The sequence below is a fragment of the Carassius carassius genome, chromosome 14 (assembly GCF_963082965.1).
Source record: "Carassius carassius chromosome 14, fCarCar2.1, whole genome shotgun sequence".
In the NCBI taxonomy this organism is placed as follows: Eukaryota; Metazoa; Chordata; class Actinopteri; order Cypriniformes; family Cyprinidae; genus Carassius; species Carassius carassius.
Genome location: NC_081768.1, coordinates 195001 through 207796, shown reverse-complemented (window position 1 = coordinate 207796; position 12796 = coordinate 195001). Strand labels below are relative to the sequence as shown.

The window sequence follows — 12796 nt, the reverse complement described above, 5'->3', positions numbered from 1 at the left end:
ATTAATTATTATTTTTAATTTGCACTGTGTTATGTTTGGCTTGTCTTTCCAATCTATCTGTTGGTCTGCAATTAATGTTCTGTGCTCATTTATTGTTTAAAAACACTTATTCCACGCACAGCCATCGTCACCAGTAAAAATAACTGAAAATATTTTAGAAATGAACAGAAATGTTAATAACTGGTTACTTTTTTGTTATTGATTGATTTAAACCATGCTGCTATTTGTATGTATTTATTGTTACATTTTACCGTCATGTTGTGACAAATTTAATGTGTGTGTGTGTGTGTGTGTGTATCTGTGTGTTTGAGTTAGTGAGTGAGTGAGTGTGTGTATATGTGTGTCAGTGTGTGTACATGTGTGTGTCAGTGTGTGTGTGTGTGTGTGTGTGTGTGTTTGTGTGTGTGTGTGTGTGTATGTGTGTGTACGTGTGTGTGTGTGTGTGTGTCAGTGTGTGTGTGTGTCTGTGTGTGTGTGTGTGTGTGTGTGTGTGTGTGTGTGTGTGTGTGTGTGTGTGTGTGTGTGTGTGTGTGTGTGTGTGTATATGTGTGTTTGTGTAAAGACTGTGTTGCTCCAGCAGAGGGCGCAGCGCGGGTTCATTATTTTGATCATTAGCACTCGGAAGGTAAGAGTAGATTCTGTTCAATATCATTAGTTTTTATTAACATTAAACATTCACATTCCTGTCTAATGGCTTTATTTACACGCCTTCAGCTCGAAGCTGATCTGTATCGTGATATATCCGTGTTTTAATCGCTTCGTTTGCGCTGCTGAAGGATTTTATCTGCTTTAGCTCGGTTAGCTGGACAGGCTAATAATGACCCTCGATCACGGACAGATTCATTATTATCTTTCGTATGAATGTCACGTTTTGATTTCATGTCACAATAGCAGAGCAGTTGTAATGAAACTGATGTTTTGATCTGATGATTTGAGCTGTTTGTGTGCAGAAGTTGTGTTGGCAGCTAGCTAATCGAGCTAACAGCTCTTGACAGGAGATTTATTCGTTGTTTTGATATTTTATATAATTAAAATCCTAGAGTCTTACTGAATAAATGAATAAATAATGTACAGTCATGTGTCTCCAGAATGAAAGCAGGCACAATTTTAGTTTGTTCTGCCATGATTTCTAATGTCTTAACAAAAATACATTTATTGATTTAAAACAGACGTGTGTGTGTGAGTGAAGCAGACTGTGATTAGTCTGTTTTATAGATCACATTAAAGCTGTTGAGATTCTGCAGTAGAGAGTTAGCTCTGTTAACCCTTCATGAAATCAAATATCATTGTTTTAACCTGCAGTGATTGGCCATGTCTCTATATTTAACCTGTCATTTAAAGGTCAAAGGTCGTTCTCTGGATGTGTCCCAATCCTAGTTAGTTGGCATCTACATAGGCAGCAGTTGTGGAGCTGATGGTCATGTTCTCAGAAGGTTCCTTCATCCTGATGGTTCTCATGTTGGCAGCTCGCTGTGTTTCGAGACACAGCCGTGTGTCATTCGAGAAGCTGATGATAGACTGTTGGGTTTCTCTAAATATATTCTGGCATGTGCCTCTAGAGATATGATTATATATTTATACTCTGCAGAGCTGCTCAATCTCTGATAGACGAGACGCACATTGTGTTTGTGATCCTCTGTTCCTCACACACACACACACACAACATCAGGCCTGCTAACATGAGCTGGAAATGTGTTCATCCTCGGTCCATCTGAGATCAGTGTCTCATCAATGGATGCTCAGCAGTGAATGGGTGCCGTCAGAATGAGAGTCTGATAAAAACAGCACCATAATCCACAGCACTCCATCAGTGAACATCTGGAGAAGACAAAAGCTGAAACAAATCCAGCATTAAGATGATTTTAACTCAAACACATAGAGTCCATAATCCATAATAACACTTCCTCCAGTGAAAAAGTGTTCTGGTCTGAATCAGGAGAGAGATCTGCACAGATCAAGCAGCGATTAAACAGATCTAAACAAATATATGAGAGATAACAGATGCACTTTTTCACTGAAGGAAGTGTTATTATGGATTATAGACTTGTATTTTAGCAAGACAATCTAACATCGAACACCATAATCATAACTTAAACTGGCAGATCAGGACCTGATGGATAAATGCATCACTGATTTGAGTACAAGTAAAAAATAGAAAAGTTTGAGCTAGAAGGACATTAAAGTCAAGTCAGATTTCTTTCTATTGTGTCAGTAGTTCTCTGTGTCAGTGTCAGTGAGGGATGTAACGATTCACTCAGCTCACGATTCGATTTGATTCACAAATTTGATTTCACTTTTCGATTTCTCATGTCTTGTTTTGTTTTTGTACAAAATGAGATTGAAGTAATTACAGTAAATGAGATGAGATGAGGTGTCATTTTATTTGACTATTGCTGCATGTTTCTTTGTGAAATTGAAATATAACTAAACTATTATAGAGACTACTATTAATGAATGAACACTTTAAACGAAAAATAACGTCATGAACTTCAGAAAGCGACACTGTTTTAAACTGATGAAAACAAAGTTCTGTTGCATCTGTTTGACCTGAAGTAATGGCAAACGTCAGAATACTAGCTCTGGTTCCATTCATTCGACAAAGATTTTTGCGAAATAAAGTGCAAGTTGTTAACGAGGGAGTCAGGGTTAATTTCAAGGCATATATGTCTAATTATAACAATTAATAATTCCCTTCCCATGGAGAAATATTAGCAATGATATTGGAAAAATATCTTGCTTTATAGTACTTTACAGCTTTTGGATATATTTGATCAGACTCTTCCTCAGCATTAGTAGGGAAATATGCAGTTTGTCTTTGCTCCACTTTCTTTCTTGCTCTTCTACATTCCTGACCTAGGGCTCTAGTGTGTTCATTCAACCACGGGTGCACATTGGCTCTTTTTTCTTTCGTTTTATATGGAGCGATAAATTCCATGATGTTAGAGCAGACAGAGTTGAAAGTTGAAATGAATTCTACTGGATTCTCAAAGGGGAGCAGACTCAACCAAGGGATTGAAGGTGTGGCAATATAGGCATTTAAAAATTCTGATTTTCGTGAAAAGAGAAATAATATGAGAATATGTAACAGACAACGAAGAAGCTCCACATATACTTTGAAGATTTACATTAAATACTACAATGATCTAAAAAAACAATTATTCATGACATCAAGTTTCCGTTTGTGTGTCAGTAGTTCTCTCTGATTGGTCGTTCCCTCTCTGTGTGTCAGTAGTTCTCTCTGATTGGTCGTTCCGTCTCTGTGTGTCAGTAGTTCTCTCTGATTGGTCGTTCTCTCTGTGTGTCAGTAGTTCTCTCTGATTGGTAGTTCTCTCTCTGTGTGTCAGTAGTTCTCTGATTGGTCGTTCTCTCTCTGTGTGTCAGTAGTTCTCTCTGATTGGTCGTTCCGTCTCTGTGTGTCAGTAGTTCTCTCTGATTGGTCGTTCCGTCTCTGTGTGTCAGTAGTTCTCTCTGATTGGTCGTTCCCTCTCTTGTGTCAGTAGTTCTCTCTGATTGGTCGTTCTCTCTCTGTGTGTCAGTAGTTCTCTCTGATTGGTCGTTCCCTCTCTTGTGTCAGTAGTTCTCTCTGATTGGTCGTTCCGTCTCTGTGTGTCAGTAGTTCTCTCTGATTGGTCGTTCCCTCTCTTGTGTCAGTAGTTCTCTCTGATTGGTCGTTCTCTCTCTGTGTGTCAGTAGTTCTCTGATTGGCCGTTCCCTCTCTTGTGTCAGTAGTTCTCTCTGATTGGTCGTTCCGTCTCTGTGTGTCAGTAGTTCTCTCTGATTGGTCGTTCCCTCTCTTGTGTCAGTAGTTCTCTCTGATTGGTCGTTCTCTCTCTGTGTGTCAGTAGTTCTCTCTGATTGGTCGTTCTCTCTCTGTGTGTCAGTAGTTCTCTCTGATTGGTCGTTCCGTCTTTGTGTGTCAGTAGTTCTCTCTGATTGGTCGTTCCGTCTCTGTGTGTCAGTAGTTCTCTCTGATTGGTCGTTCTCTCTCTGTGTGTCAGTAGTTCTCTCTGATTGGTCGTTCTCTCTCTGTGTGTCAGTAGTTCTCTCTGATTGGTCGTTCCGTCTCTGTGTGTCAGTAGTTCTCTCTGATTGGTCGTTCTCTCTCTGTGTGTCAGTAGTTCTCTCTGATTGGTCGTTCCCTCTCTTGTGTGTCAGTAGTTCTCTCTGATTGGTCGTTCTCTCTCTGTGTGTCAGTAGTTCTCTCTGATTGGTCGTTCTCTCTCTCTGTGTCAGTAGTTCTCTCTGATTGGTCGTTCTCTCTCTCTGTGTCAGTAGTTCTCTCTGATTGGTCGTTCTCTCTCTCTGTGTCAGTAGTTCTCTCTGATTGGTCGTTCCCTCTCTTGTGTGTCAGTAGTTCTCTCTGATTGGTCGTTCTGTCTTTGTGTGTCAGTAGTTCTCTCTGATTGGTCGTTCTCTCTGTGTGTCAGTAGTTCTCTCTGATTGGTCGTTCTCTCTGTGTGTCAGTAGTTCTCTCTGATTGGTCATTTTCTCTCTCTGTGTCAGTATTTCTCTCTGATTGGTCGTTCCCTCTCTTGTGTGTCAGTAGTTCTCTCTGATTGGTCGTTCTCTCTCTCTGTGTCAGTAGTTCTCTCTGATTGGTCGTTCCCTCTCTTGTGTGTCAGTTCTCTCTGATTGGTCGTTCCCTCTCTTGTGTCAGTAGTTCTCTCTGATTGGTCGTTCCCTCTCTTGTGTGTCAGTAGTTCTCTCTGATTGGTCGTTCTCTCTCTGTGTGTCAGTAGTTCTCTCTGATTGGTCGTTCCGTCTCTGTGTGTCAGTAGTTCTCTCTGATTGGTCGTTCTCTCTCTGTGTGTCAGTAGTTCTCTCTGATTGGTCGTTCCCTCTCTTGTGTGTCAGTAGTTCTCTGATTGGTCGTTCTCTCTCTGTGTGTCAGTAGTTCTCTCTGATTGGTCGTTCTCTCTCTCTGTGTCAGTAGTTCTCTCTGATTGGTCGTTCCCTCTCTTGTGTGTCAGTTCTCTCTGATTGGTCGTTCTCTCTCTCTGTGTCAGTAGTACTCTCTGATTGGTCGTTCCCTCTCTTGTGTGTCAGTAGTTCTCTCTGATTGGTCGTTCTCTCTCTGTGTGTCAGTAGTTCTCTCTGATTGGTCGTTCCGTCTCTGTGTGTCAGTAGTTCTCTCTGATTGGTTGTTCTCTCTCTGTGTGTCAGTAGTTCTCTCTGATTGGTCGTTCCCTCTCTTGTGTGTCAGTAGTTCTCTGATTGGTCGTTCTCTCTCTGTGTGTCAGTAGTTCTCTCTGATTGGTCGTTCTCTCTCTCTGTGTCAGTAGTTCTCTCTGATTGGTCGTTCTCTCTCTCTGTGTCAGTAGTTCTCTCTGATTGTTCGTTCTCTCTCTCCGTGTCAGTAGTTCTCTCTGATTGGTCGTTCCCTCTCTTGTGTGTCAGTAGTTCTCTCTGATTGGTCGTTCTGTCTTTGTGTGTCAGTAGTTCTCTCTGATTGGTCGTTCTCTCTGTGTGTCAGTAGTTCTCTCTGATTGGTCGTTCTCTCTGTGTGTCAGTAGTTCTCTCTGATTGGTCATTTTCTCTCTCTGTGTCAGTATTTCTCTCTTATTGGTCGTTCCCTCTCTTGTGTGTCAGTAGTTCTCTCTGATTGGTCGTTCTCTCTCTCTGTGTCAGTAGTTCTCTCTGATTGGTCGTTCCCTCTCTTGTGTGTCAGTTCTCTCTGATTGGTCGTTCCCTCTCTTGTGTCAGTAGTTCTCTCTGATTGGTCGTTCCCTCTCTTGTGTGTCAGTAGTTCTCTCTGATTGGTCGTTCTCTCTCTCTGTGTCAGTAGTACTCTCTGATTGGTCGTTCCCTCTCTTGTGTGTCAGTATTTCTCTCTGATTGGTCGTTCCCTCTCTTGTGTGTCAGTAGTTCTCTCTGATTGGTCGTTCTCTCTCTCTGTGTCAGTAGTTCTCTCTGATTGGTCGTTCCCTCTCTTGTGTGTCAGTAGTTCTCTCTGATTGGTGGTTCTCTCTGTGTGTCAGTGTTTGTCTCTAACAGCTGCTCCTCCTCCTCAGCTGTGATGTTTGCTCAGGCGTGATGGTTTAGTGCAGCGGTCAGCCGTGGCCGAGCGTGGGATGTTACGCTGGACGGTGCACCTGGAGGGCGGCCCGCGGAGGGTCAACCATGCGGCAGTGGCAGTCGGACACAAGGTCTACTCCTTCGGAGGATACTGCTCCGGAGAAGACTACGAGACCCTGAGACAGATCGATGTGCACGTCTTCAACACGGGTTAGTTTGGTTAACCGCCCTTAACCAGCTGCTGCAAACCTGCATGTAAATGTGAGGTGAACTGATGCTCAGATTCAAACGAGCTCCACACAACAGTCAAATTCAGATGAAAATCATCTGCTTTATGGAGGATATACACACAGAATAATATACTGATGATGAATGAAAGAAAGACAATATCAGCTGTTTCTAATGTTAGTTTTCTGGATTATACTGTATTAGGTTGAACTTGCCATAACTAGTCGGATGACATTATCAACTTTTCATGTTCTGATTAATTGCTAATGCTTTTATCACCATATACGGTATTATCATATTGAAATGTAGTTGCAAAAAAATGTGTCAAAATACAGTATAACAGTTTTTTTTATATATATTTATCAGTTTACAATATAACAACAATCAACCCAGTAATTTTTTAAGAAGATGAAGATAATTTTTCTCTAAGAAGATGGGTTCTGTTTTTCAAACTGTATGTTAAATACTCCATATGCAGTTGTGTTGTTCATGATATTTTTAAATAATTCAATTGTTGGAGGATGTTCCTTTTTCCAGTTTATTAGAATAAATTTATTAGATATACTAGAGATCAGACTTGAATGCAGTGTAAGTTTGGATGAAAGCGTCTGATGAATGTGTGTGTGTGTTCTCTCAGTGTCTCTGCGCTGGACGAAGCTTCCGCCGGTGCGGACCGGAGGACGGGAACACGCTCGGGAAGTGCCCTACATGCGCTACGGACACACAGCCGTGCTGGTGGACGAGACGGTGCTGATCTGGGGCGGGAGGAACGACACCGAGGGCGCCTGTAACGTCCTGTACGCCTTCGATGTCTGTAGGTGTCTGACAGCCTTTACCTGACCCAGCCAAACATGGCCTGCCTTTTAAAAATGCTTGTGAATCCCTTATTATGCTATATTATGACCAGATCTTACATTTAGTCTTTTTATCAGCTTGTTTTTGGTCAGTCACCACAGGTTTTGTGCTTATTTTTTAAGCTGATGCTCCACAGTTTGAGTGAACATTGCCAAATGCTTTTTTTTTACTCAAAAACTGAGGAGCATCAGCTTTAAAAATAAGCACAAAACCTGTGGTGACTGACAGAAAAAAGGTTGATAAAAATACTGGGCCTAATTGTAAGATTTGGTGATAATATGTGACCCTGCAGTACAAAACCAATCATCAGTAGCACAGGAATATATATATATTGTAAATATATCAAAATGTAATGTTTGATTAGTAATATGCATTGATAAGAACTTCATTTAAACAACTTTAAAGATGATTTTCTCAATATTTAGATTTTTTTGCTCCCTCAGATTCCAGATTCTCAAATAGTTGTTTCTCGAAGCGTCTCGGAGACACAGTTCTTCTGGATGGAGTCTGTTTCTTCATGTGACTCCAGACAGACTGATGATGATCAGATCAAACATCTCACTGCATTATTACAGTTACACTACAACAAAAGATGGAAATAACTGACTTCAGACCAGTTTAGCTGCTGATAATACTAGTGTTCAGATCATTTTGGTCCCCACTATAGTTCTTAAACATTTATTTATAGAATGTTTTGATATTTGGACATAATCAGTGTTTTGTTGCATATATATTTTTTGATTAATTCCAGGACACTAAGGGTGCTTTCACATCTGCCTCGTTTAGTTCGGTTGAATCGTACCAGAGTTCGTTTCCCTCTTTGGAAGCGGTTCGTTTGGGCAGGTGTGAAAGCAGCAATCGAGAATGTGATCCGACCTCGAACAGACCTGCAAGACAGAACTGCAAAAAGTACTGATCATTTTTGGACTAAACCAGCTGCCGTAGTCAGCAGCGCTGTGCATTATGGGATGAGGAAGTGTTTGTTGACAGTTTCCACATTAGCATGGCAGCTCGCGGACAAACGTGGAGTAGTGAGGAGGTGCGGAGCCTCATAGAAATTCGGTCAGAGGACCATGAGCATGTCAGAGTTAAGAAGAATTAATGCACGCCTCCGCTTGAAGTTACGAGCGATTCCCGCTCGCCGTTCGCAGTGCATTAGAACGTTGTTTTCAAGCCGCATCCGTGCTTCATTATAGAAATGTATTGTTTGCATATTGTGGTCTATACAAACAATAGATTATGGCCAGGGACAAAACCAGTCTGTGCAGTCGTGTTGTTTGCTGGCTTTTCCTGTTGGAATTTTCCCGCACGTAAATTCTGACCAATCGAAAAGCAGTTTAGGAAATACATCATGGCCAATGAGTGATGTGGATGTTGTCATGTGACTGCATTTTGGTTCGTTTCGACTGGTTCGGACCAAAGCAATCAGTGTGGTGTGAAAAGGAACCAAAAAAGCTGAAAAATGCTACAATGTATAATTGTTTGCCCTTGGTTCGGACCAAATGAACCGAGCTAAAGATGTGAAAGCACCCTGAAGCTGTCCTCATGAAATGAACCATGTTCAGTTTATTCGTCTCACCACAAACATGATCTCGTTTTCTCTTGATCATCACAGTTTTGCTTAAATCATTTGACTCTTTCTCTGGTCATCTGCAAACTTTTTTAATCAGCCAAACATCATCCAGTAATCACTGATGTCTGTGATGATGAAGAGAAATGCTCCTCCAGGACATAGATTTACAGACACAGACACAGAGCTAATGTCCTTCAGATCAAATGACTTTATTCTGCTACAGACCATGAAAGAGTAGAACCTTCCTTGAGACAAACCGTGTGTGTGTGTGTGTGTGTGTGTGTGTGTGTCCTCAGGTCAGCACCGCTGGTTCACTCCTAAGATCTCCGGGTCAGTCCCAGGTGCCAGAGATGGACACTCAGCCTGTGTTCTGGGGAAGGCCATGTACATCTTCGGTGGATACGAGCAGCTGGTGTGTAACTGTGGTGATGGAGTGATTATAATCAGCTAACGAGTGCGTGATGAAGAGTCTGACCATGTTTGTGTTCTCAGGCCGACTGTTTCTCTAACGAGATTCACAAGCTGGACACCAGCAGCATGTGCTGGTCACTAGTGAGCACCCGGGTGAGTGTGAGTCTCTTATCAAACACATGTGCTCATGCATCATGACATCATCACTGTGCTGCAGCAGAGCATCATGGGATATAGGGTCTGCCTTATGCAAATAAATTAAAAAATGGAAAAACATCTTAAAATTGTGTTTTTACCAGCTGCAGCAGAGCCGTTTTCTGTGTGTTTTGGTGAATAAATATACATTTAGATTTCTTTCACTTCCATTCACATGCTTGGATGAAAAACTTCATAACTTCACTGCTGACCAGGCATTACATGCAGTTTTAGCTCAGATGAGGGATATTAGATGGTCGTATAATTCACTGTTTAAGACGGGATCTGTGTATTGAGACGCAGTCTTCTGTCACTAGATGGCGTCATAGAGCTTCTTCAGACCCTGATCTGTGTCTGTAGAGCAGCATATAGTGGACTGTGATTCTCACTCACTGTCACTGTAATGACAGCAGACAGCAGTGTGTGTGTGAGAGAGAGTGTGTGTGTGTGTGTTCAGTGCCACATCGGTCTGTGTGTGTGTGTGTGTGTGTGTGTGTTCAGTGCCACATCGGTCTGTGTGTGTGTGTGTGTGTGTGTGTGTGTTCAGTGCCACATCAGTGTCTGTGTGTGTGTGTGTGTGTGTGTTCAGTGCCACATCGGTCTGTGTGTGTGTGTGTGTGTGTGTTCAGTGCCACATCGGTCTGTGTGTGTGTGTGTGTGTGTGTGTGTGTGTGTGTGTGTTCAGTGCCACATCAGTGTCTGTGTGTGTGTGTGTGTTCAGTGCCACATCGGTCTGTGTGTGTGTGTGTGTGTGTGTTCAGTGCCACATCGGTCTGTGTGTGTGTGTGTGTGTGTGTGTTCAGTGCCACATCGGTCTGTGTGTGTGTGTGTGTGTGTGTGTTCAGTGCCACATCGGTCTGTGTGTGTGTGTGTGTGTGTGTGTGTGTGTTCAGTGCCACATCAGTGTGTGTGTTCAGTGCCACATCGGTCTGTGTGTGTGTGTGTGTGTGTTCAGTGCCACATCGGCCTGTGTGTGTGTGTGTGTGTGTGTGTGTTCAGTGCCACATCGGTCTGTGTGTGTGTGTGTGTGTGTGTGTTCAGTGCCACATCGGTCTGTGTGTGTGTGTGTGTGTGTGTGTGTTCAGTGCCTCATCGGTCTGTGTGTGTGTGTGTGTGTGTGTGTGTTCAGTGCCACATCGGTCTGTGTGTGTGTGTGTGTGTGTGTGTTCAGTGCCACATCGGTCTGTGTGTGTGTGTGTGTGTGTGTTCAGTGCCTCATCGGTCTGTGTGTGTGTGTGTGTGTGTGTGTGTGTGTTCAGTGCCACATCGGTCTGTGTGTGTGTGTGTGTGTGTGTGTTCAGTGCCACATCGGCCTGTGTGTGTGTGTGTGTGTTCAGTGCCACATCGGTCTGTGTGTGTGTGTGTGTGTTCAGTGCCTCATCGGTCTGTGTGTGTGTGTGTGTGTGTGTGTGTGTGTGTTCAGTGCCACATCGGTCTGTGTGTGTGTGTGTGTGTGTGTGTGTTCAGTGCCACATCGGTCTGTGTGTGTGTGTGTGTGTGTGTGTGTGTGTTCAGTGCCACATCGGTCTGTGTGTGTGTGTGTGTGTGTGTGTGTTCAGTGCCTCATCGGTCTGTGTGTGTGTGTGTGTGTGTGTGTGTTCAGTGCCACATCGGTCTGTGTGTGTGTGTGTGTGTGTGTGTGTGTGTTCAGTGCCACATCGGCCTGTGTGTGTGTGTGTGTGTGTGTGTTCAGTGCCACATCGGTCTGTGTGTGTGTGTGTGTGTTCAGTGCCACATCGGTCTGTGTGTGTGTTCAGTGCCTCATCGGTCTGTGTGTGTGTGTGTGTGTGTGTGTGTGTGTGTGTTCAGTGCCACATCAGTGTCTGTGTGTGTGTGTGTGTTCAGTGCCACATCGGTCTGTGTGTGTGTGTGTGTGTGTGTGTTCAGTGCCACATCGGTCTGTGTGTGTGTGTGTGTGTGTGTGTGTGTGTTCAGTGCCACATCGGTCTGTGTGTGTGTGTGTGTGTGTGTGTTCAGTGCCACATCGGTCTGTGTGTGTGTGTGTGTGTGTGTGTGTGTGTGTTCAGTGCCACATCGGTCTGTGTGTGTGTGTGTGTGTGTGTGTTCAGTGCCACATCGGTCTGTGTGTGTGTGTGTGTGTGTGTGTGTTCAGTGCCACATCGGCCTGTGTGTGTGTGTGTGTGTGTGTGTGTTCAGTGCCACATCGGTCTGTGTGTGTGTGTGTGTGTGTGTGTGTTCAGTGCCACATCGGTCTGTGTGTGTGTGTGTGTGTGTGTGTGTTCAGTGCCTCATCGGTCTGTGTGTGTGTGTGTGTGTGTGTGTGTTCAGTGCCACATCGGTCTGTGTGTGTGTGTGTGTGTGTGTGTGTTCAGTGCCACATCGGTCTGTGTGTGTGTGTGTGTGTGTGTTCAGTGCCTCATCGGTCTGTGTGTGTGTGTGTGTGTGTGTGTGTGTGTTCAGTGCCACATCGGTCTGTGTGTGTGTGTGTGTGTGTGTGTTCAGTGCCACATCGGCCTGTGTGTGTGTGTGTGTGTTCAGTGCCACATCGGTCTGTGTGTGTGTGTGTGTGTTCAGTGCCTCATCGGTCTGTGTGTGTGTGTGTGTGTGTGTGTGTGTGTTCAGTGCCACATCGGTCTGTGTGTGTGTGTGTGTGTGTGTGTGTTCAGTGCCACATCGGTCTGTGTGTGTGTGTGTGTGTGTGTGTGTTCAGTGCCACATCGGTCTGTGTGTGTGTGTGTGTGTGTTCAGTGCCACATCGGTCTGTGTGTGTGTGTGTGTGTGTGTGTGTGTTCAGTGCCTCATCGGTCTGTGTGTGTGTGTGTGTGTGTGTGTGTTCAGTGCCACATCGGTCTGTGTGTGTGTGTGTGTGTGTGTGTGTGTGTGTGTGTGTGTGTGTTCAGTGCCACATCGGCCTGTGTGTGTGTGTGTGTGTGTGTGTGTGTTCAGTGCCACATCGGTCTGTGTGTGTGTGTGTGTGTTCAGTGCCACATCGGTCTGTGTGTGTGTTCAGTGCCTCATCGGTCTGTGTGTGTGTGTGTGTGTGTGTGTGTGTTCAGTGCCACATCGGCCTGTGTGTGTGTGTGTGTGTGTGTGTTCAGTGCCACATCGGTCTGTGTGTGTGTGTGTGTGTGTGTGTGTGTTCAGTGCCACATCAGTGTCTGTGTCTGAGGTGTGTGTGTCTCAGGTGTGTGTGTCTGAGGTGTGTGTGGTTTGTTGGTCTCTCAGGGCACTCCGGCTCGATGGAGAGACTTCCACTCTGCTACCATCATCGGCACCAAGATGTTCGTGTTTGGAGGAAGAGCGGATCGATTCGGTCCTTTCCACTCCAACAACGAGATCTACTGCAATAAAATCAAGATCTTCGACACGGAGACCAACTGCTGGTTAAACACACCGTCTACACAGCTGCTGCCCGAGGGACGCAGGAGCCATTCTGCCTGTGAGCAACACACACACACACACACACACACACACACACACACGGACAGACAGGGACACACACACACACACACACAGACAGACAGAGACACACACACACACACACACACACACACAGAC

General features: G+C 44.3%; 1 protein-coding gene across 2 annotated transcripts in view; it reads left to right on the top strand.

The window, feature by feature from the left end:
- Window positions 1–487: 487 nt before the first annotated feature.
- The window catches only part of klhdc3 (kelch domain containing 3), a 37186-nt gene continuing 24877 nt past the window's right edge, over window positions 488–12796 (top strand). The window contains exons 1-6 of one of the 2 annotated variants that reach the window (XM_059565596.1): window positions 488–625; window positions 6012–6225; window positions 6881–7057; window positions 8968–9083; window positions 9164–9235; window positions 12464–12677. In XM_059565596.1, the coding sequence (XP_059421579.1) occupies window positions 6072–6225; window positions 6881–7057; window positions 8968–9083; window positions 9164–9235; window positions 12464–12677 (733 nt within the window). In that variant the 5' untranslated portion in view covers window positions 488–625; window positions 6012–6071. Of the gene's footprint in view, window positions 626–5978; window positions 6226–6880; window positions 7058–8967; window positions 9084–9163; window positions 9236–12463; window positions 12678–12796 lie in introns of both variants that reach the window. The other variant, XM_059565597.1, reaches the window with a different exon arrangement.